Source organism: Hyperoodon ampullatus (assembly GCF_949752795.1).
Source record: "Hyperoodon ampullatus genome assembly, chromosome: 17".
Lineage (NCBI taxonomy): Eukaryota > Metazoa > Chordata > Mammalia > Artiodactyla > Ziphiidae > Hyperoodon > Hyperoodon ampullatus.
Genome location: NC_136930.1, coordinates 59,240,222 through 59,267,905, shown reverse-complemented (window position 1 = coordinate 59,267,905; position 27,684 = coordinate 59,240,222). Strand labels below are relative to the sequence as shown.

General features: G+C 37.3%; 1 protein-coding gene across 1 annotated transcript in view; it reads left to right on the top strand.

Moving 5' to 3' along the window:
- ENPP2 (ectonucleotide pyrophosphatase/phosphodiesterase 2) overlaps nt 1-27,684 on the top strand; it is a gene marked incomplete at both ends in the record, with an annotated part of 105,832 nt that overhangs the window by 39,418 nt on the left and 38,730 nt on the right. Inside the window, 9 exon segments of the mRNA XM_079722734.1 lie at nt 2,564-2,719; nt 6,907-7,032; nt 9,072-9,132; nt 11,662-11,759; nt 11,974-12,053; nt 12,798-12,917; nt 20,124-20,179; nt 25,088-25,153; nt 26,101-26,173. Coding sequence (XP_079578860.1) covers nt 2,564-2,719; nt 6,907-7,032; nt 9,072-9,132; nt 11,662-11,759; nt 11,974-12,053; nt 12,798-12,917; nt 20,124-20,179; nt 25,088-25,153; nt 26,101-26,173 — 836 coding nt within the window.

The following is a 27,684-nucleotide window of genomic DNA, read 5'->3' as shown; positions in this document are numbered from 1 at the left end:
AACCTGACATTATTTCTTAAACTGAACTGGTCTTAAACTGAACTGGTGTGCTTTGTATGTATTTCAAGATCCCAGAATGAACCATTCAAAAGCGTTTCACATCTCATGGTCTAGTGAATCTGTTTGCTTTAGTTGAACTGGTCTAATGCCATGTGCGTGAGGATTGGGTGACTCTGACTTTAAAGAGGACAGAGAACTAAGGGATGAACAGGATGTTCAGATAAATGGCTTCGGTGAACCTAGAAGTGTCATTTAACATCTGTTCTCTCCCTGCCTCTGGTGTTTTGATTTTATAAGTAATGAATACTAATCATAAAAAAATGAAAAATTTGTAAATGTAAATAAGGAAATAAAATTACAAATAGCATGTTTTAAAGAACATTTGTTAGGATATTTATATATCAATATTATATAACATATACTTTATACACATATGTTCACATGCATGTATACATATATACATGAGAGAGAGAAGTAAGCAAGCAAAAACCCAAAAGGACATTTGTAAAATGTTAGACGTTTCAAACTGCAGAAAATTAAGAAGTCTCCTTGCTTCTCTCTTTCTCATTTTCCCCAAATGTAATTCCTGTAAGGAGTTTCTTACAGTGAAAAAAAAAATGTCATTCATACTGGCACCGTGTCTCAATGCCTCTGTTCTCACCCTCTGTCTCATCTCTAGCTCTGGCCTCTCTTTTTATTTTATATTAATCTTTATCCTTATTGCTTTGGCTCTATTTTTAACACAAAATATATCAATTATATGTACTATTTACTACTATAACAGTTTTCTGTACTTTGCTGGTTAAACAAATGTGTTTATCAATTTTGTAGATCTTTCCATATTAGCCTATGCAGATCTGACTCGTTCTTTTTAAGGGCTGGGCAATATTCCATTTATGGAGGTAGTGATTCTTTCTTGTATGTGTATCTTGGCAAACTTTTGCAAATATATGTGAGAGATAAATTCGAGTAGTGGAATTTCTGGGTGAAAGATTCATATGCATTTAATAATGTTGATAGATACTTCCAAATTGTATAAAATTTTTAATAAAAATTTTCATTCCTAGCAACAGGTATGACACTGCTTATACTTTCCATTCATCAGAAATTAATTATTTTGTAAGCTAGGATGAGGATCCAGATTAATTTTTTCAGTCAGCCCAGCACTACTTACTGATACATCTTTTTCTCACTTCTTGATTAATCCTTCTTTCTTTCTCTGATTTAAAATGTTATTTTCATTATAAAATCATTTCTCTTATATTTGGTCCTATTTCTCATCCTCATGCCCAGCACTGATCTACTTATTTTCTATAACCAATCTGTTTTAATTATTTAACTTCAGAATACATTTTACTTTCTTTTCAGTGGTTTTTGTTTTCATATATTTATTTTTGATAAGCATTTAATATCCTCTCAAGTTTCAAGAATTCCTTTTTGTATTTTTATTGTGATTGCATTGAATCTTTAAGTTTATTTAGGAAGAACTGACATTTTGTTGTTGTTGTTGTTGTTTTGTTTTTTTCTTTTTGTTTTTTTCGGCTGTGCCATGGCTTCTGGGATCTTAGTTCCCTGACCAGGAATTGAACCTGGGTCCTCAGCAGTGAAAGCACAGAGTACTAACCACTGGAACACCAGGGAATTCCCGACATTTTTGTAATACTGATATTTTTAACTCCAAGATGCTATGTTTTACCACTTAATTAAATCTTTTAAAATATCTTTTTTTGTAGAGTTTTACTGTGTTCTTCACGTAGGTTCTAAACTTCCTATTAACTTTATACCTAGATATTTTACCTTTTAGGTACTATGATGAATGCAACTTCCATTTAATTTTTGAACTTATGTTGCCTGTATTTTACAAATTTGTGGAATTTTTATCTCATTGAATTATTTTTTCCTAGAATTTTTAGCTGCTTCTTAACGATTTCTAGATATACAATCATATCATATGAAGATAATGTAGGAGGATTTATGTTTGAAAAGCCGAGATTGTAGAGTTTGTGTTTGTGTAACCCTAGTTATAGGTGTAGATTTTATGGCTGGAAGAGATCTTAAGAGTCTTCTATTCCAATCCCATCTGTTCAGACTGTTCTCAGAACATTTAGGCTCAATTTTCCTTAGAAAAGCTATGGATATTTGAATAGGGGAATGAACTCTTCTTTCTAAGTATATACTTCAAAGTTCTGTTCTCTGTTGGCATCACAGCATCCACAGAGAAACTAACCCTCACATTTGTATAATAATCATTGTAAACAGTAGTAAAACCAATAGCCAACATTTGTTACTTTCTACATGGCTGACACCCTGCTCAATGTTTTGCATGGTTTGTTTCATTTAATTCTCATTGTAACCTCGAGTTGCTTCTATTAATCCTCCACTCTACAGATGAAGAAACTGGAACAATGAACCTGCTGAAGGTACATAGCTGGCAGGTGATGGATCTGGCTGCTCAGCCAGAGTCTGACTGCATCACCGCATTGTATTGCTACACAGGGTCACCCCTCCATAGCAACACAACCCATTCCCTAATCCCACTGCCTTTGTCTCTTGTATCTTGTAGTGTTATCAGACTCCCCCTGGACCAACACCTCTGGATCTTGCAAGGGCAGATGCTTTGAACTTCAAGAGGTCGGACCCCCTGATTGTCGGTGTGACAACCTGTGTAAGAGCTACAGCAGTTGCTGCCATGACTTTGATGAGCTTTGTTTGAAGACAGGTGTGTAACTTTTGAGTCTCCTCTAGCCTTGATTAGATGGCTTAAGACCCCCTGCCGTTGTACACCCTGCCATTGCCATTCTGCTTTGGCCAACCCAAACCGTGAGTTTTAGTTTTGTTTCTTGAATGATTATCAGTTTTATTATGAGCACACCCTATGTGACTGTTGTGTCCACATAACGCCCACCCAAAGATGGTTCTTTGCAGCTGCAGTCATTATTTGCTAGTTTTGGAAGTATTTGTGGCCAGCCTTTTTTTTTTTTCATCTTTATCATTTCTGTCTCTTGCTGTCAATTTCCCTCATTCACTGCTAGGATACCTGGGCTGAAATTGTGCACATTCTTAAAGTGTTGGGGTTTTTTTGTTGTTGTTGTTTCAACTTTAATTTTTTTGTTTGCCTGCCCAGTTTCTAATGTTTGTTTTATTTCATCTTATAGTCTACTACTATACTACTTTGATGTCATTCCCTCTTCTCAGTGCAAGTAGAAAATTGTTATGGAATTCTATTTGGGGTCGCATGCTCAAGGCAGCTCTCAGATCTTCCTCTACAGGTTCCTGACCTTTCTTTACATTTCTTCCCTATTGGAAGAGTCGGTAGAATATACAGGCCTCTGAGTGAATGTACGTGAGTTGAGAAGAAGCACTTTGGAGACTCCTGCCATTCTACCTGCTCTGTTTCCCAAGCCTAACACTTTAGATGGGACTTTTGAGATACCTTGTAGGCTATCCATCATGCCTCTGGGCAACATCACGTTCAAACTTTCTGCGAAAGGTGATGAGCAACCCTGCTCTTAACACCATTAGATGCAAAGATTCTACAGCTCTCTTGATAAATTATTACCTGTTTTCAGACATTTATGGTTAGATGTTTCTTTCAAAAATCTGACATATTATCATTAACATTAGTCTGATTTTTCTAATGACATCATTAGAAACAGAGACATTACTCTCCTTTACTAAAGAAATAGCCACTGATTTTTATGAAAACCTATGTCAACCCCCTTACTAGTTCTGATTTGTCTGTTTTCCACCCCAGATAAGAAGAATTTTATTAGGCTGTTTTTTTGCATAATACATTTTCCAAATATTTGGCCATTTTTTTGGTTACTTTCCTTTGGAACTTCTCCCAGCTTCCTTAGTTGTGGGTTTGTAAACTTAAATGCTGAGAACCTTGTAACCTGAATATATGGATGGAATAGATGTTCCAGGGCTCTAAAGTGGGCTCTAAAGTGTTATTTCAAACCAGTGGTCCGTATTTTCTTGGCACTGAGGAACTAACTAATGTTGTATGTTTCCTCTCTACCTTGAGTATCTTGTCTCTGACACATCATCTCAGCCCTCCAGATTCCTGATCTTAGAGCTCCTTGCAAAGTTTAATGGATCTCCTGACTTTAGCTTAGCTCTCTCTGAATGTAGCTCATGCTTTTCTTCCCAAGTTTAATAAATATGGGTTATAATAACACTTTAAAGTAGTTCGTTTCCCTGTGGAAATTAACAAGGCCAAATGTGGAAGAATAAAATATAAAATAATAACAAAAGGTTGAAGGAACAAACAGAAATCTCTGAGATTCTACTATGCTGACTCAGCACTCTCTAGAGATAAGCACAATCAACGTTACAGTTGATGAAACATTGATGAAACCCACTCTGAGACTGGGTGTGTGTTTAGAACGTGTGTACACATTTATACATGTGTATATTTATGCCTGTGTGAGGCGTATCTGTATTTATGTACCTTTATACACATCCCCCTTTTGAATGCCTACATTGTATTCTATTGAACAGATGCAGCCTACTTCATTGAATAACTGATCAGCATTTATGTTTCGGTAATTTTTGCTATTATGAACAATGTATCAATGAATATTTTTCATACATATTCATATTTTTGCCTATTTTCCTTGAGATAAATTCTGAGGAATGGGATTTGGGGATCAAAGCGTATATGAATTTTTGAAATTTAAATATATATTACAGAATTACACTTCTCAAAGTTGATATTTCTCTCAAAGGGCACAAGAGCTTTTCAGCACTCCCTTTTCAGCATGTTCTCATTTTTCAAAATATTTTTCTGATAGGTAACTTTCTTGTTATCCAATAAAGTTCAATGTTTTTTGTGTTTATTCCCATATTTGCTTTGAAAATTATACAGCTGACTGAATCATACCTTACTTGTAGTTCACTGAATTTTTAAAAATTTCATTCTTATACAAAGTTAGTAATTTCTCAATAAACCTAGCTTGTTAATAGGGATGCTGTTTTGTAAGCAAAGGGATTTTCTTATTGAACTAGGGGACGAATAAACTAGGAGAGGAATACTGGTTGATAGAGTTATCTCTGAATTGAGGAAAAAGACTCGCATGACCTCTATCAGTCAAAGTAACCTTGGAAAATTGCTAACCATTGGGAATAGCATACCCTGGGCAAGAGAATTCCAAGCATTTATTCTGCTTGGGAAGAGAAGGCAGTGGAAATAGGGGATATTAAAAAAAATCAGGGAATGGAATCAGGATGCAAAGGTAATTCTAAAAGAATGGAAATTAGACAGTAGTTGTGTTGTTTTCTAGTATGGAAGCTATTATCTCCTTATCCATTTATTCACGTAGCAGTAGTATCTCTAGGTAGAATATTGTTAAGGAGCAGCACTGCTTTCTTTTCTTTTTTTAAAATTTAATTTTATTTATTTTTTATACAGAAGGTTCTTATTAGTTATCTATTTTATACATATTAGTGTATAGATGTCCATTAACACTGCTTTCTAAAATCATTGCTTTCCACTTATGACATGTTTTAAGAGGTGAAGACCTGAAGTCTCCTCTTGCTCAGAGAAGCATTTCTTGACCATTCTATGTCAAGTAGGCCGGGCCCACCCTTGTCACTCGTTATCCATGCCATCCTGTTATTTCCTTCACAGCACTTAGCACAAGCTGAAATGATCTCATTGACTAGTTTACTTGCTTATGGTCTGTCTTTCCCAATTGGAATGTAAGCTCCATGAAGACAGGACCTTGTCTTCCTTGTTCTTCACTACCTCCCCAGCACCTAGAACATGGAAAATATAGTAGATGTATTTATTGAATAAATGAATTAACTATGAAGTTTCTCAATACAGCAACCCCAAATTTAAAGAGTCATATTTTATTTTCATGGTAATTCTCAATTAGATTTAATAAGCGTTCATGGACTACCTGGCATGTGCCAGGCAGATAGACTCAGGTACTGGAGATATAGCAGTGAAAGGAGAGATGTGATTTTTCCTTCCATGGAGCTTACAGTCTAGCAGATGAAAAGTCACACAAAAAGTACAGCACACTCTTTAAAGTAAAAATATTACTTTTCCGAAGATAGTTTCTTGGTAGAGTTGAGTGTGAGCTCCCAATCAAGTATGCTCAGATAGAAATCTGTAACCTAGCGATTGACCTCCTTGAAAATAGGGACTCTGACCTCTGATTGTAGTTAGGGCCACAGTTTGGTCAATGCTTAGGACTGTGAACATTTTTAGTATACCTTATACTCTTCATATCTGTTTAGGACTTTAACCCCCAAGTGCATCTTATAGCAGGTAGAGGCCATTTAGTTGCACTATTAGTTTTTTTTAAACTTTCTATTTTATATTAGAGTATAGTTGATTTACAATATTGTGTTTGTTTCAGGTGTACAGCAAAGTGATTCAACTATACATATGCATGTATCTATTCTTTTTCAAATTCTTTTCCCATTTAGGTTGTCACATAATTTGAGCAGAGTTCCCTGTGCTGTACAGTAGGTCCTTGTTGCACTATCATTTGTATTTAAATCAAGCTGATTAAAGTTTAAATAAAACTACTTGGGAAAATAAAAGAGTCCAGCTATAGCAACTATGCCTACAATGGTAGGTATCTCTATCACAAACCTTACACACTATACATTGTATTGGGTCTTTTTGGACAGTTGGCAAATGGTTAAGGGTTTCATTTTTCCAAAGGAACCCAGTGGCATTTGGCTTTGTACTTTGATTTGAAAAATTAAAAATCCATCCTATTTGTAAGTCCTCCAAATATCATCTAGGCCTCAGGCCAACTCTAATTTCACAAGCAGATTAAATGATGTGGGATTTTAGCTCTTTTTCTTGGCAAACGTTGTAAGCAATTGTGGCCTCTTTTATTTGGTTTGTGTGAAGCAGTGAGTGTTCTGTTGTGCCGATTTCAGCTGGCGGCTGGGAGTGTACTAAGGACAGATGCGGAGAAGTAAGAAATGAAGACAATGCTTGTCACTGCTCAGAGGACTGCTTGGCCAGGGGAGACTGCTGTACTAATTACCAAGTGGTTTGCAAAGGTACATGTTTCCTTGGGTTGGCTTGATCTTTAAAAGGATAAAAACTGGAGATGTTTGAAGAGACCTTGGATATTGTGGATATATCACCTTGGATATGGGCTTGGGAGGCAGGAATGAGTTGTCCTTCCTAATTTCTCATGCTTCTTTCTTAGTTTTGCTTCTCTGCATTTCACTGATCTGAAATAACAAGGAAATAACCCCACGTTCCATAATTAGATACAGCCAGAATAATGAGGAGATTTCTAAAAGAGTTCCTGTCTTGGTCCTAGGTCAGGTTTCCTAGAAGCAGAGCCTGAGACAGGAATTCTGTGTATGGAATTTATTGGAAGAGTGTTCTGCAAGAAAACCATGTAAGGGAGCAGGGGATGTGGGAGAGGGAAAAGCAAGCAAAGATGTGGCCTCAGGGGAAGTCTCACCTTGGTCTGCTCTACTGCGGGCTCTGGAAAGTAAATCCTAGAGTTCTTACCTTTGAGGCAAGGGGCATGGCTTTTGTACTCACTGGCTGTAAGCTGTAAGGCGAAGCACCAGCAGCAGCATGGGGATGGGGGTACTAGCTGCTAAAGGGGATGGGACACCAATATCTCCTGCTATACCCCAAAGCCATGCATGCATGTGTGCTGACTTTGTGTGGCTGAATGTCAAATATGATGGTTTTATTCCAATAATAAATACTACTCAATGGACTGCCAAACATAAAAATATGCAGTTTCTGTCTTTAAGGATTTTTCAGTCACCATGGCACCCACTTCTAAAGTTAATGGAAGGATCCAAGGATCTTTGTGTAAAGTTTGCAAGTCATTTTTTAGTGTCTAAATTAAGTCCTCTTCCTAGCTGTGACATGGAACATTTAAATAGAGTTTCTGTTAAAATATTTTGGGGGAAAAGCAAATCAGTTCTGAAATATGCATTGTGTTTATTTATGGCAAGACATACTGCTTGAATGCTGAGTTTGAAAATTTTTCCTACCCAGATGATTATTGGAACTGTTGATAAAGCATAAAACTCGTTGAGAATTTATTTCCTTTTCCCTTTTATTTCCCTAGTAAATGTACCAATAAGCCACAAAGGCTATTAGAAGAGAAAATAAAGTCCTAAGTATCACTGGTCGTTGAATCATGAAATGCTGGCTTTTGCTGGTTTAAAGTTCTAGTTACAGTACTTTTGTAGGACCCATATGTACGCCTGGGTTATTACACGTGTGGTAAAACTTCCCTATTTTAAGGAGCATGGTACTTACACAATTGTCAGTAGTTAGATTCTTATTGACCAGGGAGATTTCCAGTGCTCTTTACATGGGAGCAATTTCTCCAAAGTCTTGGTCACAAATGTTACTTATGTTCAAGACGTATGCTTTTGTTTGTTTTAGGAGAACTTAAAGCAAATGCTTTTTGATAATTTTCATTTTCTCCAAAGTAAGCTTCATTTTGTATCTAAGCTCTTTTCTGTTCTCTATTCTTGATGGAAGTAACTCAAGAAAGACATAAGTTTATGCTTTCAGATCTTAGTGGAAGATAAAAGTGAAAGATAGCATTGGTTTTTATTCCTAAGTGCAAGGGCTGTACACAGATCCATTGGCAAATAACGTCTCTATTGCAATATTCCATCTATCATCCCTGAGTAGTCTAAATCTTTTTCCCCAACTAAAGGGAAGTTGTGCCATGCTTTCTATGGCTATGAGATGTTTGGTGGCCTAGGAAAAAATGTTCTGTCTAATGACCAAACAGTTTATTTCTGGAGGGAAACAAACATGGAATTTTGTTCACTGACGCCACTGGTGTTTTTATCTACAAACCATTTAGACTCGGAAGGCTCAAATAAACACCACTTGGGGTTATTAAATCTAGACTTACCCATCATGTATGGGTGTAGTTTAATAAGCCAAAACAGACACTAGGCTTTATTTCAGAAGTTCTTTTTAGATGGCGTCCCATAAACAATGAGTATCAAACAGGACACAGGTCCTGCAATTATACACTTCAAGGCTCTGGATGATATTTATAATTAGATTCACCAAAAAGTCTACCCATTTTTCCTTACAGGAGAGTCACATTGGGTAGATGATGACTGTGAGGAAATAAAGGCCCCAGAATGTCCTGCAGGGTGAGTGCATTTTATGAATATTATACAGTTTTATATATTTATTGATAAAATATCACAGGCTATGGATGGGTAAATGGTTAAAAACAATGTAAAACTGAAATCCTCTTATATAGGCAAACTTATGAGTACTTCTGAGTAACTTACCAGTCGAATGCTGGAATGTACATCTTGAAGTAGGGAATTAGAAAAAATTTTTTTCTCCTATCACCTGCACATATCAGAGACTGAATATCCTCTATAGCTCACCTTAGCTGAAGATTTTACAAAGTATATATAAATAATACTGAAGAAGAAAAGAAACATTTCTGGCAGTGATTTGGTTTTTTTTTTTTTTTTTTTTTTTTTTTTTAAATTTTTAATTTTTTTTTATTAGTTTCTGCTTTATAACAAAGTGAATCAGTCATACATATACATCTGTTCCCACATCCCCTCCCTCATGCATCTCCCTCCCTCCCACCCTCCCCATCCCACCCCTCCAGGCGGTCACAAAGCACCGAGCTGATCTCCCTGTGCTCTGCGGCTGCTTCCCACTAGCTATCTACCTTACGTTTGGTAGTGTATATATGTCCATGCCTCTCTTTCGCTTTGTCACAGCTTACCCTTCCCCCTCCCCATATCCTCAAGTCCATTCTCAAGTAGGTCTGTGTCTTTATTCCCGTTTTACCCCTAGGTTCTTCATGACATTTTTTTTTTTTTAAATTCCATATATATGTGTTAGCATACGGTATTTGTCTTTCTCTTTCTGACTTACTTTTCCTGTGTTTTTTCCTGAAGTGCTGCTTTTGCTTTTTTTTTTTTTTTTTTTTTTTGTGACGGTAGTGGTGGTGGGGTGGCTGGAGGGAGGACTACAGAACGTCTCGAAAATATTATCCAAGATGGTAACTCCTACCAGATGCTACAGAAACTTGACAAACCACTACAGCCCTGCTTTGCTGGGATACAGCCAAACTTGAGTGACACCCCACAGCTCAAGTGGGACCAGCATAAGGCACTTATTACGCCTTCCAGGAAACTGTTGCAAATTCATGGACCCTTAAAATGCCTGGCAGAAAATATAATGTTCTACAAATGTGTTTTCATGAATGTATTTGATCGAGTGTCTTTTTGTTTTAGGCAGCACAGCCTGGGACACAAAATCCAAGAATTTAAATATTTTTATTTTTGTCTCCTTTTTAACTTTCATGAGCTACTTGAATTTCTTTGGACTTTTAGAATGGGATGGCAATAGTTTCTGAATGTTTAAAATGTGTTCAGTTATTTTGGAGGTGAAAGCAGTCTATGTGGTTGAAGCGTTAAATTATAATAGTTATGATAATAAAGAACTCATATAGTATTGTTCTAAGTTCTTTATATGTGACTCTATTTTAAATGAGTCATTTAAAATATGCCTCATTTGGGACTTCCCTCATGGTCCAGTGGTTAAGATTCTATGCTCCCAATGCAGGGGGCCCGGGTTCGATCCCTGGTCAGGGAACTAGATCCCACATGCTGCAACTAAAAATTCTGCATGCCGCAACGAAAAAGATCCCGCATGCCGTAATGAAGATCCCATGTGCCGCAACTAAGACCCAGCGCATCCAAATAAATAAATAACTATTTTAAAAAATGCCTCATAATAAATGTAGCTTCAAATAAATTCAAGCCCGTGCTTGCTGAATTATCGTCAAACTATTAGAAGCAGTTTTGCACATAGTTTAGCGTTCTCAAGTCTGATAGAACAACTGTATCTTTAGAATATAACAAAAGGCCTATTTCATCAGTCCTGCCCTAGTTAGGTGGATAGTCTACTTCTTTACTGATTGATTTTTAGATCTTCACCAATTTTAGTTATTTTTGAAATTATTTTGTAATTAAACCTAAAATAATTTTTGTATGAGTATTTAGTTCTAGTGACAGGAGTACTACTGCTATTAATTTCATCTCCCTTCCTTTCTTCCTTCCTTCCTTCCTTCCTTTTTTCTTGTATTTGATAAATATTTGTTGAAGCCCTACTATGGGTCCACAAAATAAAAAGATGAATAAGACACAAACTGTGCTTTGAAACGAGTGAAGAAGGTAAACATGTTAATATAGCAATATAATATAGTATAATGTATATATGAATGATAAAATAGGTATTAATTAATATCTTAAAGGGATTCAGAAGCAAGACACCTAATACTTTGAAAGAGGAAATCTTGAGCTGAATTTTAAAGAATGAATAGGAGTTTTTCAGGTAGCATCTGGGAGAATCAGTATTCCAGGCAAATATAGCAGCCTTTTACATTGTGAAAAACCTTGTTTGCAGTGCAAGAGGCAGCAGTGGAGAAAGTACATTAGAGGAAATCTGGAGTCCAGTCCCTTCCCTGGTCATTTAACTGTGCACTTAAGTTGCCACAAATGTTATGTGGCTAGAAGCCCAGGCTTGTACAGATATCCTCACTTGAAGTTTCATCTTGGAAACCCTCGGTTCCAGTTATTGAGAATGACTAGGCATAAAGCAAACGTGTGACAATAATTTTTCTAAAGCTTAATGTGTTCCTGTTTAAGGTTTGTTCGCCCTCCACTAATCATCTTCTCTGTGGATGGTTTCCGTGCATCGTACATGAAGAAAGGCAGCAAGGTCATGCCTAACATTGAAAAACTAAGTAAGTCATTTTCATACTGTGTTCTTATCTGTAACCCATGATCTGCCCAGTAACCACTTAGCTGTGGGTTTTGAGATGTATGGACACATGACTTTACCATTTGAAATTCAAAAGTGAAGGTAGCACATGTCTTTGATCATTTATAGAATGGATTTGCATACATGAGGTGATTCCTGGTTGTTCTCTTGCTCTAATACCTGAATTCTGTTTCTAGGGTCTTGTGGCACTCACTCTCCCTACATGAGGCCCGTGTACCCGACAAAAACTTTCCCTAACTTATACACTTTGGCCACGGTAAGTATTTTTTCAAGTGGTGTAGATTCAAAGCGCTGATTTCATCCTGAAATGACTTAGATTTAAAAAACATGTTCCTTAGTGTTCAAAGAAAATCTTTCTACTTTTCAGCTTACCAGTATCAGTTGTTCATGGTAAATGCCTTTGACAACTCTGTGGATGACTGAACTTCATTGCAATTTTAAGACCTTTTTTTTTCAGCTGCAGTTGTGTCTGCATACATACATTCAACCTCTCAAATACCGCAGGAGCTCTTCTTTATTTCTGAATTTTCAAATAAAAAATGTTGACTTCAGAGCTGCTATGTTTAAATTTTCAGATACTCCCAATTCTACCTTGCTTTCTTCTTTAAAAAATATAATTTATTTCTTTATTTTTGGTTTGGAGTAGAAATAGAACCTAGGAAAAAGGAATAGTGTATTTAGAAACTTTGGAGGCACATAAGTAAATTTCATTCTAAAGGATAATTTATTGTAATAAAAATTATTGTCATCTTATTAAATGCAGCAGTTAAAAAAAATCCCAATATTAAATTTCTTATAATCATGTCAAGTTTCACAGATGGCTTATAGTTAGTCCATAGATAATATTCCTGTTTGCTAAGACAGACACGTATGGAAGTTATATATATCTTATATAAAATTGGAGATTAAATATTGTTATAAAACCTTCTATGATAAGAAAATTTATGATAGAACTATTATGTGTGGATTATTTTGACAATAAATTTGCTTTTCCACAAAGGGGCTATATCCAGAATCACATGGAATTGTTGGCAATTCAATGTATGATCCTGTATTTGATGCCACTTTCCATCTTCGAGGGCGAGAGAAATTTAATCATAGGTGGTGGGGAGGTCAACCGGTGAGTTTTGCATTTTTTTGTGTGTCTGTGCCTTGAAACATTTCACCCACCCCCAAATTTGTTACCTGTTGAAAAGATGCATTTAATTTCCTCATACTTGGCAATGTTTCTGTCTTTTGATATTGTATATATATGTGTGTGTATGTGTGTACATAATATATGCATATATATGTGCATATAATATGTATGTGCATGTGTATTATGTATATATATTTATATATGTATGTATTGTGTATACATATGTGTGTATACAATGTATATATACTGTATATACATATGTTTATGTGTCTATGTTTATACATGTGTGTATGTGTATGTGAGGTTATGATTATAAAAGCGTGCAATGAGAAGGATCTTCACTAGGGTGACAGTGGTAGAAATGGTGACATAGGGGTAACTTTCAGAAATATTTTGAAGAAGGAATACTCAGATCTTATTGATTTACTAGATTTGTGGACACAATGAAAAAGAAGTGAATGACATGACTGCCACAAAATTTTAGCTCAAGCGCCATATGATCAGGAACAGGGAAACTTGCTGGGAAAAAAAATCTCGATGAAACCCACAGTAAATTTATGAATTCTTCTGTTTAATCCATTTTTTTTTAAAATCTTGGAAGTTACATATAAGTGGAATCTACCTTGGTTCTGGACCAGCAAGTTGATACTTTGAAAGAAATCATCCTATTTACTTCAGATCAAATGGCTGGGCAGAAAGTAAAAAGGGATATAGGTGGCTTTCTGCACAATATTTTTCCTGTGACTGTGTGTATGTGTACGGTCAGGCAGCTTGCTTTGGTCAGAGGTGAGCAAAGCAGCAACATAAATCCACAGCTGTTTAATGTGCAGAATTGAACTAAGTGCACGCGACGCTGGGTAGAAGGATCCGAATCCCCATAGGAACACATCCCAGTACACACAGTCAATCAGAAACACGTAGAAGGAGGATGGCAAATGGTTCCATCTCATGTCTACTCTGACTGGGGGCCACGGCTCCCTGGAACACTGGTGGGAAGGGGGGCTGGGAGGCTTTTGTGCAACCTGCCATGGCATGAAGAGTGGGCAGTCTGCACATATCCACATACCTACCATCCCCAAACGATCTCCTACCTGGAAATATTAGCTTCAGTCTATGGGCTAAATTAGAGAATATAAAGTATGAAAAAAATGGTATTGCTCTTTGAGAAAAGGTCATCTATGACAAAAATATTCATATTGCATAATCAGTATGCATGGTTAGATATGGGTTTTTCATTTTAAAAAAAGTTGGAAGACTTGTATATCTGTAGAAGTGTTTTTTTCTATCAGAGGTTCTGATTCTGCTGTCTTTATTCAGGCTAGACTCCCAGAAGTCTATGATGCCTTACGTTGTAAGCAAAGTGAAATTTGTTTACAGTGTGGATTTCCCAAACAAAGTTCATGATAGAGGAACATTTTAGGTGTAAATAAAATAATTGAAATTTGAGTTCTGTCAAGAGCTGTTGCTAGTTGGTGTTTTATATTAATTTTGTCATGAAGCAAACTTGCTTGAAGAACCACAAAGGATATAAATAGTAATCTTATCAAATTGGATCAACTTCCACTGGGTGTGGATATTAGGCTTCCTCTGGGTTGGCCTGACTCAGAAGATGAGTCCACATATTCATTAACTTCTGCAGAAACAGAGCAGATGGAAAGCTGTGAACCTGCTCAATGAAGTGAAGTCTGTTTTAACTCTGTTTGCCTGTTTCCTCACTAACTCTCTAAGTCGATACATTTCACTAAGTTTAGTAATTCCCTAGAGCTGACGGAGATTTGCAGTGAAACTGATTTGTGTTTCTGTCTATCTTCTTGAACAAGATGCCACCATAAGAAATCCAAGGAGCACAGTAGATATCATTTAAAAACATGTTTTATAGAAACTTGGCAAAAAGGAATAATATATGGACAGGCACTATAAGAAACTACAGTATGAGTATAAGAAATTATAAGTGCTATAAGAAAAGACGAGCCTTAATAAATACTCCTTAAGCATTTATACCATCCTCTCAGAGGCTTGTATATTTCACAGTGAAAAAATAACTGGAGTAGAGAAAATATTTATAAAAATCTTAAACAGGTAATTAAGTCAAACTCAACTTATTTTTTACTGAGTGATTAAACCATGAAAGACATTTGGCTAAATAATATATGAATCAGATTAAATGGTGAATAAGAACCATTCTTATTCTAGTTTGAAATCTTATATATGACATGAGGCATTTGTAGTGTCCATTCAATTTGAATTGCACCATTCAACTTCCAAAAATAATTTCTATAATTTAATTTTATTTTTAAAACCCTGATATAGCCACTTTAGCAAAGTTGAGTCTGCTTTTAATTTGTTAATCTCCAGAATGCACTATTAAAAGTTGTCATTCACTGTACGACCCTACATTTCTCCTACATATTATAATGGGATTCCTTTTTACGTTGTTGTTTTGAAACTATTTACTTTTTTCTCATTACAAAAGTATGTTCCATACTCTTAACAGAGTGCCATAAGTGTGTTTGTTTCTTTGAAAAATCTCTCCATTCTAATCCTGCAATTTCTAATACTAAGATAACTCAGTGGGGAAATCGCCTGTTCTGTTCAAAGCTGGTCTCAGAGAGGTGGAGAGTGAATGAGACTCCACAGGGCCCACTACGTGTGGCGATTTGAGAGCTGAGTCCAGCACCCTACCATGGTGCAAGTCCTCTGGAGCCATAGTTTCTGGAGGAAGGAGGATTCTTTTTAAAAATTAAAAAAAAATTTTATAATTGAATGAAAGATTCTTTAAGCTCTGTAGTGCTTTACAATTTTCAAAAGTTTCACACACATGATATCAGATAATCCCATAATAACCCCTGCTTTTTTCCCCTGCCTTTATATCGCCCCCTCCCCCTTCCCTCTCTGCACTGGTAACCACTAGTTTGTTCTTTATATCCGTGAGTCTGCTGCTTTTTTGTTTTATTTACTAGTTTGTTGCATTTCTATTACTTCTCAAGTTGCTGGGCCTATGGTGGTTTTCGGCCAGTATTGGTGATGCAATGAGTTGGTCCTGAGACCATCCTTGTGAATTACTGTAGTGTAAGAACACAAGAAAGATGGCAGGTTCAAGAAAGAGAGAGCAAAGAGAAGAAGAATGACATTAGAGTAGGAGTGAACTTCCAGGCCAAAGGGATTGGCTTGATGGAAAATATTAGTCTTCGCTTACCACTTTGTCTAACAGGTGACTTTCTTTTTTTTTTTTTCCCCAGGAAAATTTTACCTTTTCTTTATTGTGTTTCTTTTCCATATACTGCGATAAATCTATATTTCTTTCTCATTTTACTGTATCCTATTGTACTTAGGATAGACTCTACTCTCCTGGTCCCTTTGCTGCCAGGCTCATTTCGCTTTCAAATTTCACTTTAAGCATCCTTTTCTAAGTAGATTTCACTAAGCTCCCTCAGCCCTCGCTAAGCTCAGGGACCCACTTTTGGGTTTTCTTGTTATTTCTATCATAATGGTGACCATATCATTTGAAATTATTTACATAATCTGCTTTAGTCTATGGGCCCCATGAGGGTAGAGACTTGATTTATTTATCTCTTTATTCTCAGGACCTAACCCACAGCCAAACACATTTAGGTGTCCATTTATTATGTTTTGGATTGAGCTGTTCTACAGCCCCATCTGAGGTGTGTTTGCCTGTACTTCTTCCTGTATTTCATCACTCATCTTCTTCTGGCCCTAATCACCTGGAAAGAGCCACACTAGTTCACAATCTATTCTGCTGCATCCCCAAACCCTCACATCTTTAGTTTGTTCCTACTCTTGAATCTCAGTGATTGATTTACTCCCGCTGATACTAGGGCCCCGCCCATTCCTCTAGTCTCCCAGAATTCTATTTCTTCTACCTCTGTGCTTTAGAATGCAAAGGAATAATTTCCCTGCAAAGAACTGCTAGGAAGACTACAATAGTAGTTCATGGTTTTCAAAAGTGTTTTTTTGCTTGTTTTCCTTTTTAAAACATCTCCCCTTCTCCCACAGCTGCATATTCTCCTGAATTTGAGAAAGTGTTGGATTTCACATTTAAATGCTCCTGGTCCCAGGGGGAGTTTTCTTTTCTTTTTTTTATTCCTGATAACATATCAAGAAGGTACAATATTATTTTCATTTGTCCCCTCTTCAAAATGTAGCATCTAGGACACAAATGTTGAAAACTCTGCCTTTAGATAAAGGAAAGCAATGGAAGAAATACTGGGATTAAAGGTGGGAAGGCCAGCCTCAGTGTCTTCTTAGCTAATTTTTTTAAAGCTGTGTTGTTTGGCCCATCTCTGAGGAAATATAGATTACATTAAAATTCAGAATGGGAAATGGGAAATTATAATTCCTATTTCTCTGAATTAACAAGAAACTCGTTTTAGGATTTCTGTTTTATGATTCTCCCTCCCGTGCCCCTCCTCCGCTTTATAGACCAAGAGGCTCCTTTTCATTTATCTTCCTTTGGACCAACATTTTACTGCATTTTTTTCTCTGTAATTACTAGATTTAACTTTAGAGTTCTGAAATATAATATATATGTATAACTTGCAAAAGGACTTTTATAGCTGCTCATGATCTGATTTAACTTAAGAAAGTTTCTTCATGCTTCAGTCTCATACCATTTGCCAAACCTTTGACCGACCAGCTTCATTACTGCTAGGGTCCTTTCCTTTGAGATTTTAAAATGTTTTTTAAATTCCAAGTATTCTCTCTTATTTGTTCATTCTTTGCACTTTTCTGACCATGCTCCCAATTTTCTTTTAGAAAATGCGGCCAACAGGACTTGTACCAAGAAGCAGGGAGAAATAGTGTGCTTCTTTTTTGGAAGAAATAAAGAAAGAAATAAAAAATTTTTACCTTTAGTTTGTCTTTATAGTTCACATTGCTTTTTACAACTGGTTAATTTTTTTTTTTTTCTGATTACCAAGATGTTAATTGTCACTACAAAATTTTGGGGAAGTACAGACAAGTACAAAGAACCAATGATTCTGATTTTGCCACTGGGATAATTTTAGCACCCTCACATCTGTCGTCTCTCCTAGTGCTCTTTCCTTATACGATTGCAAAGACTCCTTTGGTGATCTTTCCCCCTGAGGGTTAGTAAGCTAAAAGTTACTTATAGGGCTTCCTGTTGCTCTGATAATGCCAACATCAGCATGTATTCCGCAATATAACTTTTGAAAATGTAGGGTCATCATTTGACGAAATTGTATTAAAAAAAATTCCATTAGAAAACCCCAGATTGATTTTACATTTCATATCTGCCAAATATTGCCTAATACAACTTCCTTGGAAATGTCAAGGCACCACATTTTCTAGGAAGTTGTTTGGCTATGCATGCACCAAAGTTGTGTCTCTGAAACTAAAATAAGTATACAAATAGATCACTTAATATAAGAAACTGATCTCTCTGGGATCTGAGGTGGCTTTGAGGCACGTGCAGGTTGTCCAGGACTCAGTTTGAGTTCACCTTCTTGCTAGAGGAGGCGCTGACACAAGAATGTATGAAACTCCAGGACCCATTTGAGTCCTCCTTGGCGTGAGGATACCCAGAAATGCCAGAGTTTATCTGTAAAGCGGAAGGATATTTTGGACCAAACCCCGATAGGATGCTCAGAGCAATCTGAGGTTCTGATCTCTCTGGTCCATCCCAATGGGGCAAGGACTCCACCTTTCCCATGCTAATGACATCTGCTGGCAGCTCGGACCTCCTGGAATCTGGGCGGGTGCTGTATGCCCTCCTGCCCCATCCCTCACTTGCCAGCTGCAGCAATTGTGATTTTGGAGCTGGCGGTTTCCAGTCCTCCCCAGGGGCCTGGAAATCCTTGCAGAATTCTCCGCGGCCAGGCATTCCAGACCTTTCTGAGGCCATGGCCAAGCTCCTGAATGCCCCACACCTCCAAATTGCCCCTTTCCTCAAAAAACAAAGATTTTTAACTGGAGTAAGTAAAACACTATCAAATTCTGGAGACAAAGAAACCACAAAGCAGGTTGGTTGCAACTCGTAGACCATTTTTGTTTTGGTCTTATAAAAAACCAAGCTACACTTCTTTTTCCTGTTTGCCTCCTAAAGCTAAGGGGTTTCTTCTCACAGACTTCTATTCAATGGGACACTGGCCATTCTAAGTTGCTTTTAGTGTCCTGAAAATAACTGGATTTCCATTAATGCATAATAATTAAGATGAAATAATTAAGATGAAAATTGATCTAGTGTTTACCAAATGCTAAAACACTGTTTTTAAGGACTTTACATGTATTACCTCATTAAAGCTCAGAATAATCCTATGTGCTAGGTAATATTATCTATATTTTAAAGGAATGTAGAGACCTTAAATAACTAGCTGAAGGATCACACAGCTGGTAAGTGACAGAGGCAAGGCTTAAAATGCAGCTAGCTGGTCGCTGGGCTCAGGTTCTTAACTGCCGTATCTTCTACCTCCCAACAGCATGAGCTGGAAAGAATATACATATATTGGCCATTCCACGGGGCATGGGGGGTCTTAGTTCCCCAACCAGGGATCGAACCCATGCCCCTTGCAGTGGAAACGCAGAGCCTTAACCACTGGACCACCGGGGAAGTCCCTGGAAAGAATATTTTAAAAGCCTTAATGACATGCTTGGTTCACCTAACTTATCCCAGGAATTTACTCCTAAAATTCCACTTACTAAAAGGCTAAGTAAAAGGTACAAGGGGAAAACCAGAATAAAAACTAGCCCCTTTTCCCCATTTCATTCACCTCATTTAAAACAAAACAAGACAAAGCTGGGTTCCGAGATCCTGGCATCTGTGTGCCAAATTGGGGTTTTCCTCTGTAGGCTTTCAACAGTCAAGGAAACATATGGTCACTCAGGGTCCTTTGATGAGCAGAATTCTGCCATGTAAGTGAAATGTTCAAAACAATGATCAGAAAAGACAGGTACAGAAGAGACTCTTGAGATGAAATAAAAGTTTTTTTAAAAAAAGCCACTATAATCATAACAGAGCTTGAAAGCTTTTGCAGAGAATGTATTGAATAACATTTATGGAAAGAATAATTCTGACTTCCAGATGTGAAAAAAAAAAAAAAGGTTGCAAATATTGGGAAATTTATGGTGGGGCATGGTAAAGTATAACAAACCTTTTTCTTCTTTGACCCAAACCCAGAATATGTTCTAAGCCTCTTTTGTTTTCCTCATTAGCTATGGATTACAGCCACCAAGCAAGGGGTGAAAGCTGGGACATTCTTCTGGTCTGTGTAAGTTACCTCTATTTTGTCAATGTAAAATTACAATTATGATTCCATTTAAGAAACATTCATTCAATTTGATTTCACTTCAGTTAAATGTTAACATACTCCAACATATGAATATTTTCTGATTCAAAATAACCCTCCTTTTTTTTTTTTAAGAGATCCTTTCTGTCTTTTTCCATCTCCATTCTCTTTTCCTCTTCTCTCTCTCTTTTCCCCCATCTTTTCTTAATAGAATGTAGGGAAGATTTTCTCTCCTACATCTCGTCACCCTTTAGAATTTTCTGTCCCTGTTTATAGGTTTTTGGTAACTTGGCACCTAGGGAATGTATATTTCTCAGGCTATTTATTGCTATGATTTGAATGATCATTTTCTATAAATATATTACAACATTCTATATTTATTTTGGTTCACAACTTTAAAAATCGAATAGGGTCTCAGACAGCTGATGTAGTGGTCTAGAGACTGGAAACTCCAGACAGGAGACAAGAGGAAGTCTCTGTTTCCACCCCATTTTCCCACTGAGCTCCAGGATTTCCCTAATAAGAAAAAAGGAACTACTTCTCTTCCCCAAAGACATGATGGGGGGATTAGTAGTTAATGTTCATAAGATGCAACTTACCTAATAAAAGTGTCAACATGTTGATTATTTTTGAGGCTTCTTAGTAAGAAAAGGAATCTGTTTCAACTTTCATGGGGATTTTGTTCCCACTGAGATGTTCTTACCATCTTTTTTTTTTTTAACCACCTAAAGCTGTTTCCATATTTGCCTCTTATGCCGTAACAAAAATCTGACTATTCTGTAATAGTAGTGCGCTGAGAGCAATCACAGGTTCAGATTAATACAGAATGGTACCATCTATATTCTCCAAATTCAGGAATAAAGGTAGCTTTTTCAGATGTGAAGGGCTAAATTGAAATTGGGTTTGGTGATTTGAAGCTAACACAGAGTGTCCCTTAAAAAGTCTCCCCACTTTTTAAAAAGAGATTTTCTCTGTTGAGAAATAAGTATATGTTAGAAATGACATGTAGATTTACCAATTTAATCTTATGCATTACATTTTTTAACCTTTGATTGTCATTGATACGTATAGAAGGGATTTCTTCTGCTCCACAACATATTTGGCTGGCAGAATGGAGAGGTGCCAACAGCATAATTAATACTTAGTCCCCACCCTTACCCCCCGAAACTGCTGCAGAGCTTCATTGAAAAGGCTTAGTGTTCCGGTTTTGAATGGCAATTTTTTCCACCCATTTCAAACCTTATAAGAAGGTAGCTTTTTTGCTCCAAAGATGTCTGTAGTTTGCTTTGCTTCTCAGACTATTCTTCTTTTATCTCTATATCCTGGAAGTGACTTGGATTCATTTTCTTTCTTTCTTTTTCAAAAATCTCTTTAGAACTGAAAAAAACTTGTCATACTTCCAGGTATTTAATGGAATATATGTCAAGGAAATCTACACGTCATAGATTCTGAAAATTTAAAAATTTAAAACCAGATTCAACCATAGACTTAGACTTTAAAGGTCATCTTTTTAACCTGGTTCCATATTGCAACCTAGAATTAGTCTAGCTTTTCAAAGGATAGCATTTCATTTCAAAATCATCCTCAGCTGAGTCTCCATTACATTCTTTTATGTCAATTCATGTTCAAAGGCAGTAATTCCCTTTATGTATGGGTGTCTGGATTGATTCCAATCCCAACTCTGTCACATAATAGAGTGACTTAATCTAACAGGTGACTTAATCTCTCGATAAATCAATGTCCTCATCTTCAAATGGGAATGATAGTGTCTTCATCATAAGGCATCGTGAAGATAGAATGAGTTAACTTATTTAAAGTGCTTAGTAGTGTACTTAGTACATAGAGAACAGCCAATAAATGGTATCTGTTTTCTTATTCACATTACCTCTTTCAACAATGACCAGACAATGGCTATATATGACCTAAGGTAATTTGTTCCCCTTTAGCACTAAATCACTCAGCTGGTTTATTGAAACTCATCTAGTTTATTTTCCCTCTTTCCTACTTCCTTTTCTTTTTCTAAACATGTCTAATGTACTTGGTGTCATGAGAAATTCTATGTCAATCAGTGATGGTAAAGGCAACAGCATGAATCCCATTTCCCTTTCTGTTTGGAATACACTCTTCCTTTGTCAGATCTGTTTGTGCCGTGTCTGCTTCAAATTTTAAACATTAATGGCTAAGGGCCATGTCTTTTTTGGTCTCTGAGGTTATTTCATAAAGATAATGTAAAACGACTAGGAAACTTAGAGACCACTGTGTCTGACTCCTCATGTTTGAGATCAGAATGCCAAGGCTTAGAGAGGTAAAATGTACCCAAGGCCACAGTTACAGTGGATACTCAGACCTCCAAAGTACTCATGCTCTTACCACACACATGTATTCAGCCCCTGCCCAGAAAATGGCAATCACATGCTTCTCGTTCCAAGCAGAGAATGGTGACTTCCTCGTAATAGCTTTTTTTTTTTGGTAGGAGTATCTTGTATCTTTTTTTGTATTCACAGAAATGCCTTGAATGTAATACGCTTTTAACAAATATTTCATGAATGAGTGTACTATATCTGTGGGCCTGTGAATCCAGTATGTAATGATAAAAGCTAACTTTTTTGGGGGGTGGGGATGCCACGTGGCTTGCAGAATCTCAGTTCCCTTACTAGGGATTGAACCCTGGCCACAGCAGTGAAAGTCCGGAATCCTAACCACTAGGCCACCAGGGAACTCCCATAAAGCTAACATTTTTCCATGTGCCAGGCACTATTCTAAGTATTATCTCTTTTAATCCATACAACAACCTTATAAGATAGGGACTATTATTCTCCTCATTTTATAGAGGCACTAAAAGGTTAAGTCACTTGTCAAAGTCTCATCCAACACAAACCCAGGCATTCTGGCCTCAGAGCTGACGCTTTTTTTCCCTGCTCCCTACTTGTCAAGTACCCCATCCAAAGAAGGCATTAAAGCGTGAACATTTTGAGCTTGAAACAAATTCTATTAATTTGTATTTTTCCACTAGCATCAAGTGAGTCCATCAGAATCCATTTTTGTGACTTAACACCAATTACATAAAATAAAGCAGCTTGTAGGTAGGTAGTGAAGCAAGGTAAAATGAAAAGGCTACAACATTCACTTTTTTTTAAGTTAGGAAAGAATTCAAAGTATGTAATTATTTTGTTCAGATACAGGGGATTTCTAAGGCTGAAGAATTAAATAACTTCAGCGATTAACCTGGCTTTGTTATGCCTACTTCAAATTCAATTATAGGTTATAATAAACAGGATCGCATTTATTCAATAGCATTGGAATTTGTTTAAATGGGAACTTGTTTTATGGTAAACATGACTTTTTTGGGGCTGGTAGGATAGTTCTAGACAGAGAAGGGGCCAGAGAGAAGAATGACAAATCCCCTACCTATTGGAAATAGGGGGAGGCTGCTTGATTAGAGTCCCTGCCAACTCTAGCCATCTACCATGGCTCTGAAGGTTTGTCTTTCCTCCTACCTCTCTCATGCTCATGTCTACCAAAAGCGAAAGTTGAAATGGCTCACTCAACATCCCACAATAATTTTTAATAGTTTATCTTTTAGAGCAGTTTTAGGTTCACAGCAAAACTGAGCAGTGGGTACAGAGAGTTCCCATCTACCTCCTGCCCCCAAACCCACACAGCCTCTCCCAGTATCAACATCGCCACCAGAGTGGTACCTTTGTTACAAATGATGACCCTCCATTGACACATCATTATCACCCAGAGACCATAGTTTATATTAGGGTTCACTCTTGGCCACAGTAATTTTTATAGTTTATATTAGGGTTCACTCTTGGCCACAGTAATTTTTACTATCTACAATTAAACTTAGGCTTCAGTTTAAATTCATCATAAACATGCTCTAATGCCTGGTCTTGGATGGGGAAGCAGAAAAGTATGTTGTGTTCCTTGTTAGGAAAAAATAAGCAAATTTCCCCACAAATAAAGACATCACTCAGCTTGTGAGCATCTTAATGTAACTCAAGCCCATGATACAATGCTATCATGTTAGCCGAGAGCTCTTGAAATGAGTGCCAGATTGAGGGTAATTATATTTCAACAGAGGAATGAGACTTAAACACAAAAGTCATTGTGGATGAAGATTATACCCTTTTTGTCAGTCTCATAATTATATGTGCCTATTCTTGATAGATTTTTATAGAGCTAGAAGAGAATTTCAAGAATACCTTTCCTAAATGCTGATTTTATACACGAGGAACTTAAAGTTTCAGATTAAATAATGTTTCTTGAGTCATATAGCTATTTAGAGATTGAATGATAAATAATCATGATCATTAATGAAAACAGGGATTATTTTTAGCACTCACTATGTGCTGGGCACTGTACATGCCTTTTGCCTTTCTTGACTCATCTCCTCCTTACAAGCAAGCTGTTCAGTGTGCTTTGCTATCATCTTTATTTTACTGATGAGCAAACTGAAGCTGAGAGAGGTCAAGAGGCATAGAGGTCAAGAGAGGTCACACCAGCAAGAGGTAGATTGGGGATATAAGTCCTGGCCCCTCGGTGGCTACAACTAATGGCTTTACCCACTAAATAGCAATGCTTCTGAGTCTGGGGTCCTTTCTGCCTGTAGCTGAGCCTCTGATAAGCATGGCAGACTCTTCATTTCACTGCGAATCAGAGTTGCCAGTGTTGTCTTCTGTAGCAGAGGCTGAGCAGCATGACATGTTGCAAATAGAAATGGACGTTTAAACATTAATTGGAAAGGGGATCTTTTACTATGACAAAGTGAAAACAGATGGTGGTAAATAGAGAGCCCTTGGCCTGGGTGCAGGAGTAAGAGCTCATCAGGCTGGAGATGGTAGAAATGCAGCCTAACCTCACACTTTGCCGGTTGCTACCCTACAGGATGATCCCTCATGAGCGGAGGATATTAACCATCCTGCAGTGGCTCACCCTGCCAGACAACGAAAGGTATTTGCTTCCCCCCATCCCACCTGGCTCTCCCTCTTCTTTCTTTAGTACTTTTCCATTTTAGGTTGGAATTGGGTGAATAACCAGATGGACTATGCAATAGAAGTACAGCCATTGTTTGGTATTACTACAAGTTTTGTGATGAGTTTTCTGAGCCTTAAACGTGGCTCCCCTAAGAAGGACTTAGGTTACAATGGACGTAGGTTATTGAGGACCATTTAATTACATGAATTACTCCAGCTATCAATCCTGGTCACCGCAGCGGAGCTCGAGGGTGTTCCCAGCTTTGATAAATAAACCAGCAGCATCCCAACGATTGGGGAAGCATGAAGACTGCCTTTTAAAAAAGATTTTATTATATTGAAGTACAGTTGATTTACAATGTTGTGTTAGTTTCTACTGTACAGCAAAGTGATTCAGTTATGCATATATATACATTCTTTTTCATATTCTTTTCCATTATGGTATATCACAGGATGTGGAATATAGTTCCCTGTTCTATACAGTAGGACCTTATTGTTTATCCATTCAATATGTAATAGTTTGCATCTGCTAATCCCAAGCTCCCAGTCCAGAAGACTGACTTTTCACTTGAATGGAGTTGTTCTTTCAGGCTGCAGATTGCATGGCCCCTGTGAATTATCACTGGGCTCTATTATCTTGGGGATCCAAGACCAGAGTTTGCGTTCAGATTTTCCTCATGACTTTTTATTCCTGAAGGTAGTAACCAGACAGTTACCCCAGCGGGGACGGTGTAGGGGGTGGTGGGTGTTTTTTATCTTGTAGAAAAAAAACAAGAAAGAGACTTTTTTCATGCTAAGACTAACAGTGGTTGTGCGATTAATTAACTTGATTTGAGAGGATTTTTCGGTAATGTGTAGGGATATTTGATATTCTTTGTCATGTGTGGTTTGGGGGAGATTCTGAACCTTCCAATTTTCCCGTAGGCCTTCAGTCTATGCCTTCTATTCCGAACAACCTGATTTCTCTGGACACAAATATGGCCCTTTTGGCCCTGAGGTTAGTAGCTTATCTTCTGCCTGAGGAGAACCTGTGTCCCTGGGCCACCTAATCTACTGACCTTATTTCAGGATTTGTACAAAGTCTCTTAGGGTGTTTGTATGTGCAAAGTGGATACAGAGTCAAAGAACTACAAGAGTAAAAACATTTAAAAGAATCTTAAATGTACCTGGTTTTCTTACAGGAACTTCATTTCAGATTGATTTGCTATTCAAACATATCCTAAACTTGGTGTTCATAGGAAGGGATGTATTCCAGCCCTGCAGGCATCAGTCAAAAGATGAAGCATCGGGAATGGTTGGCATTTGCCATCACTGGGATAGGAGCAGAAAAGAATCTGGAGATGAAACCTGCAATATAAAGCATTGCAACTGAATTTCAGCTCCCTTAAAATGGTTATGCTGTTCAGAGAGGGTAGGTCAGCTCACTAACCTTAGCAGGTACAAGCAACCTGGAAAATTTGATAACATTGGACATTTTTTATTTGATAAATCTTGACATAGGTATATACCTGTGAGACCATCACCATGATCAAGAGTATGAACATATCCATCACCCCCTGAAGTGAAACAAATTCTTAATTGGGAGAAATACACTGTTGAATGAATCTGTTTAGCAGAGCAGCGTGACACCCTTGTATCACTCGGGGATCTTAGTAGAAGACAATCTGTCTATAAGGTAGCATCCAGTATAACTTCAAGTTCAGGAGGTGGGAAAGGGATGGAGATATTTTATTATGTTCCTCTTTTATCGAGAGATGGAAATTTCCCCAGTGCTTCAGCACAGATCATTTAAAAATATGCTGGGATTTGCAAATCTAAATCTTTTAATCTTTGAAATGTTTTCCACCTCTCTTTCTTACTAGAGTGGTGAGGTCTACATCAACATAATAAAACTTGATTTTGGATGAGAAATTGTTTCATAAACTCTTTGATGATGGGAAATACCTCTTATTCTCTGATAGCCGATGGCAACACTGTTGGCTATAATTAAGTTTGTTATGTTCAGCGTAAGGATGACTAAGGAAATACAGATAAGTGTGTCTTGGTTTAAGTATTTCTGATCAAACTGCAGCATGTTTAGGGCTTCCTTGGTGGCGCAGTGGTTGAAAGTCCGCCTGCCGATTCAGGAGACACGGGTTCGTGCCCCGGTCCGGGAAGATCCCACATGCCGCGGAGCAGCTGGGCCCGTGAGCCATGGCTGCTGAGCCTGCACATCCGGAGCCTGTGCTCCGCAACGGGAGAGGCCACAACAGTGAGAGGCCCGCGTACCGCAAAAAAAAAAAAAAAAAAAAAAGCAGCATGTTTAAACAAAGACAGTAAATACTAAGGAGCCATAAATACTTCTGAATGCTTTAACATCAATTCAGCGGTGATTTCCTTAAGCACTGGAAACTAGAGGCTGTGTGAACCCATTCCGAGTTTGCCTTAAATCATTGAAGTCATATAAGTCTGATGCTCTTTTTCCTATTCCTTTGATGTTTAACCACTGGTGCATGATTATGAAACACA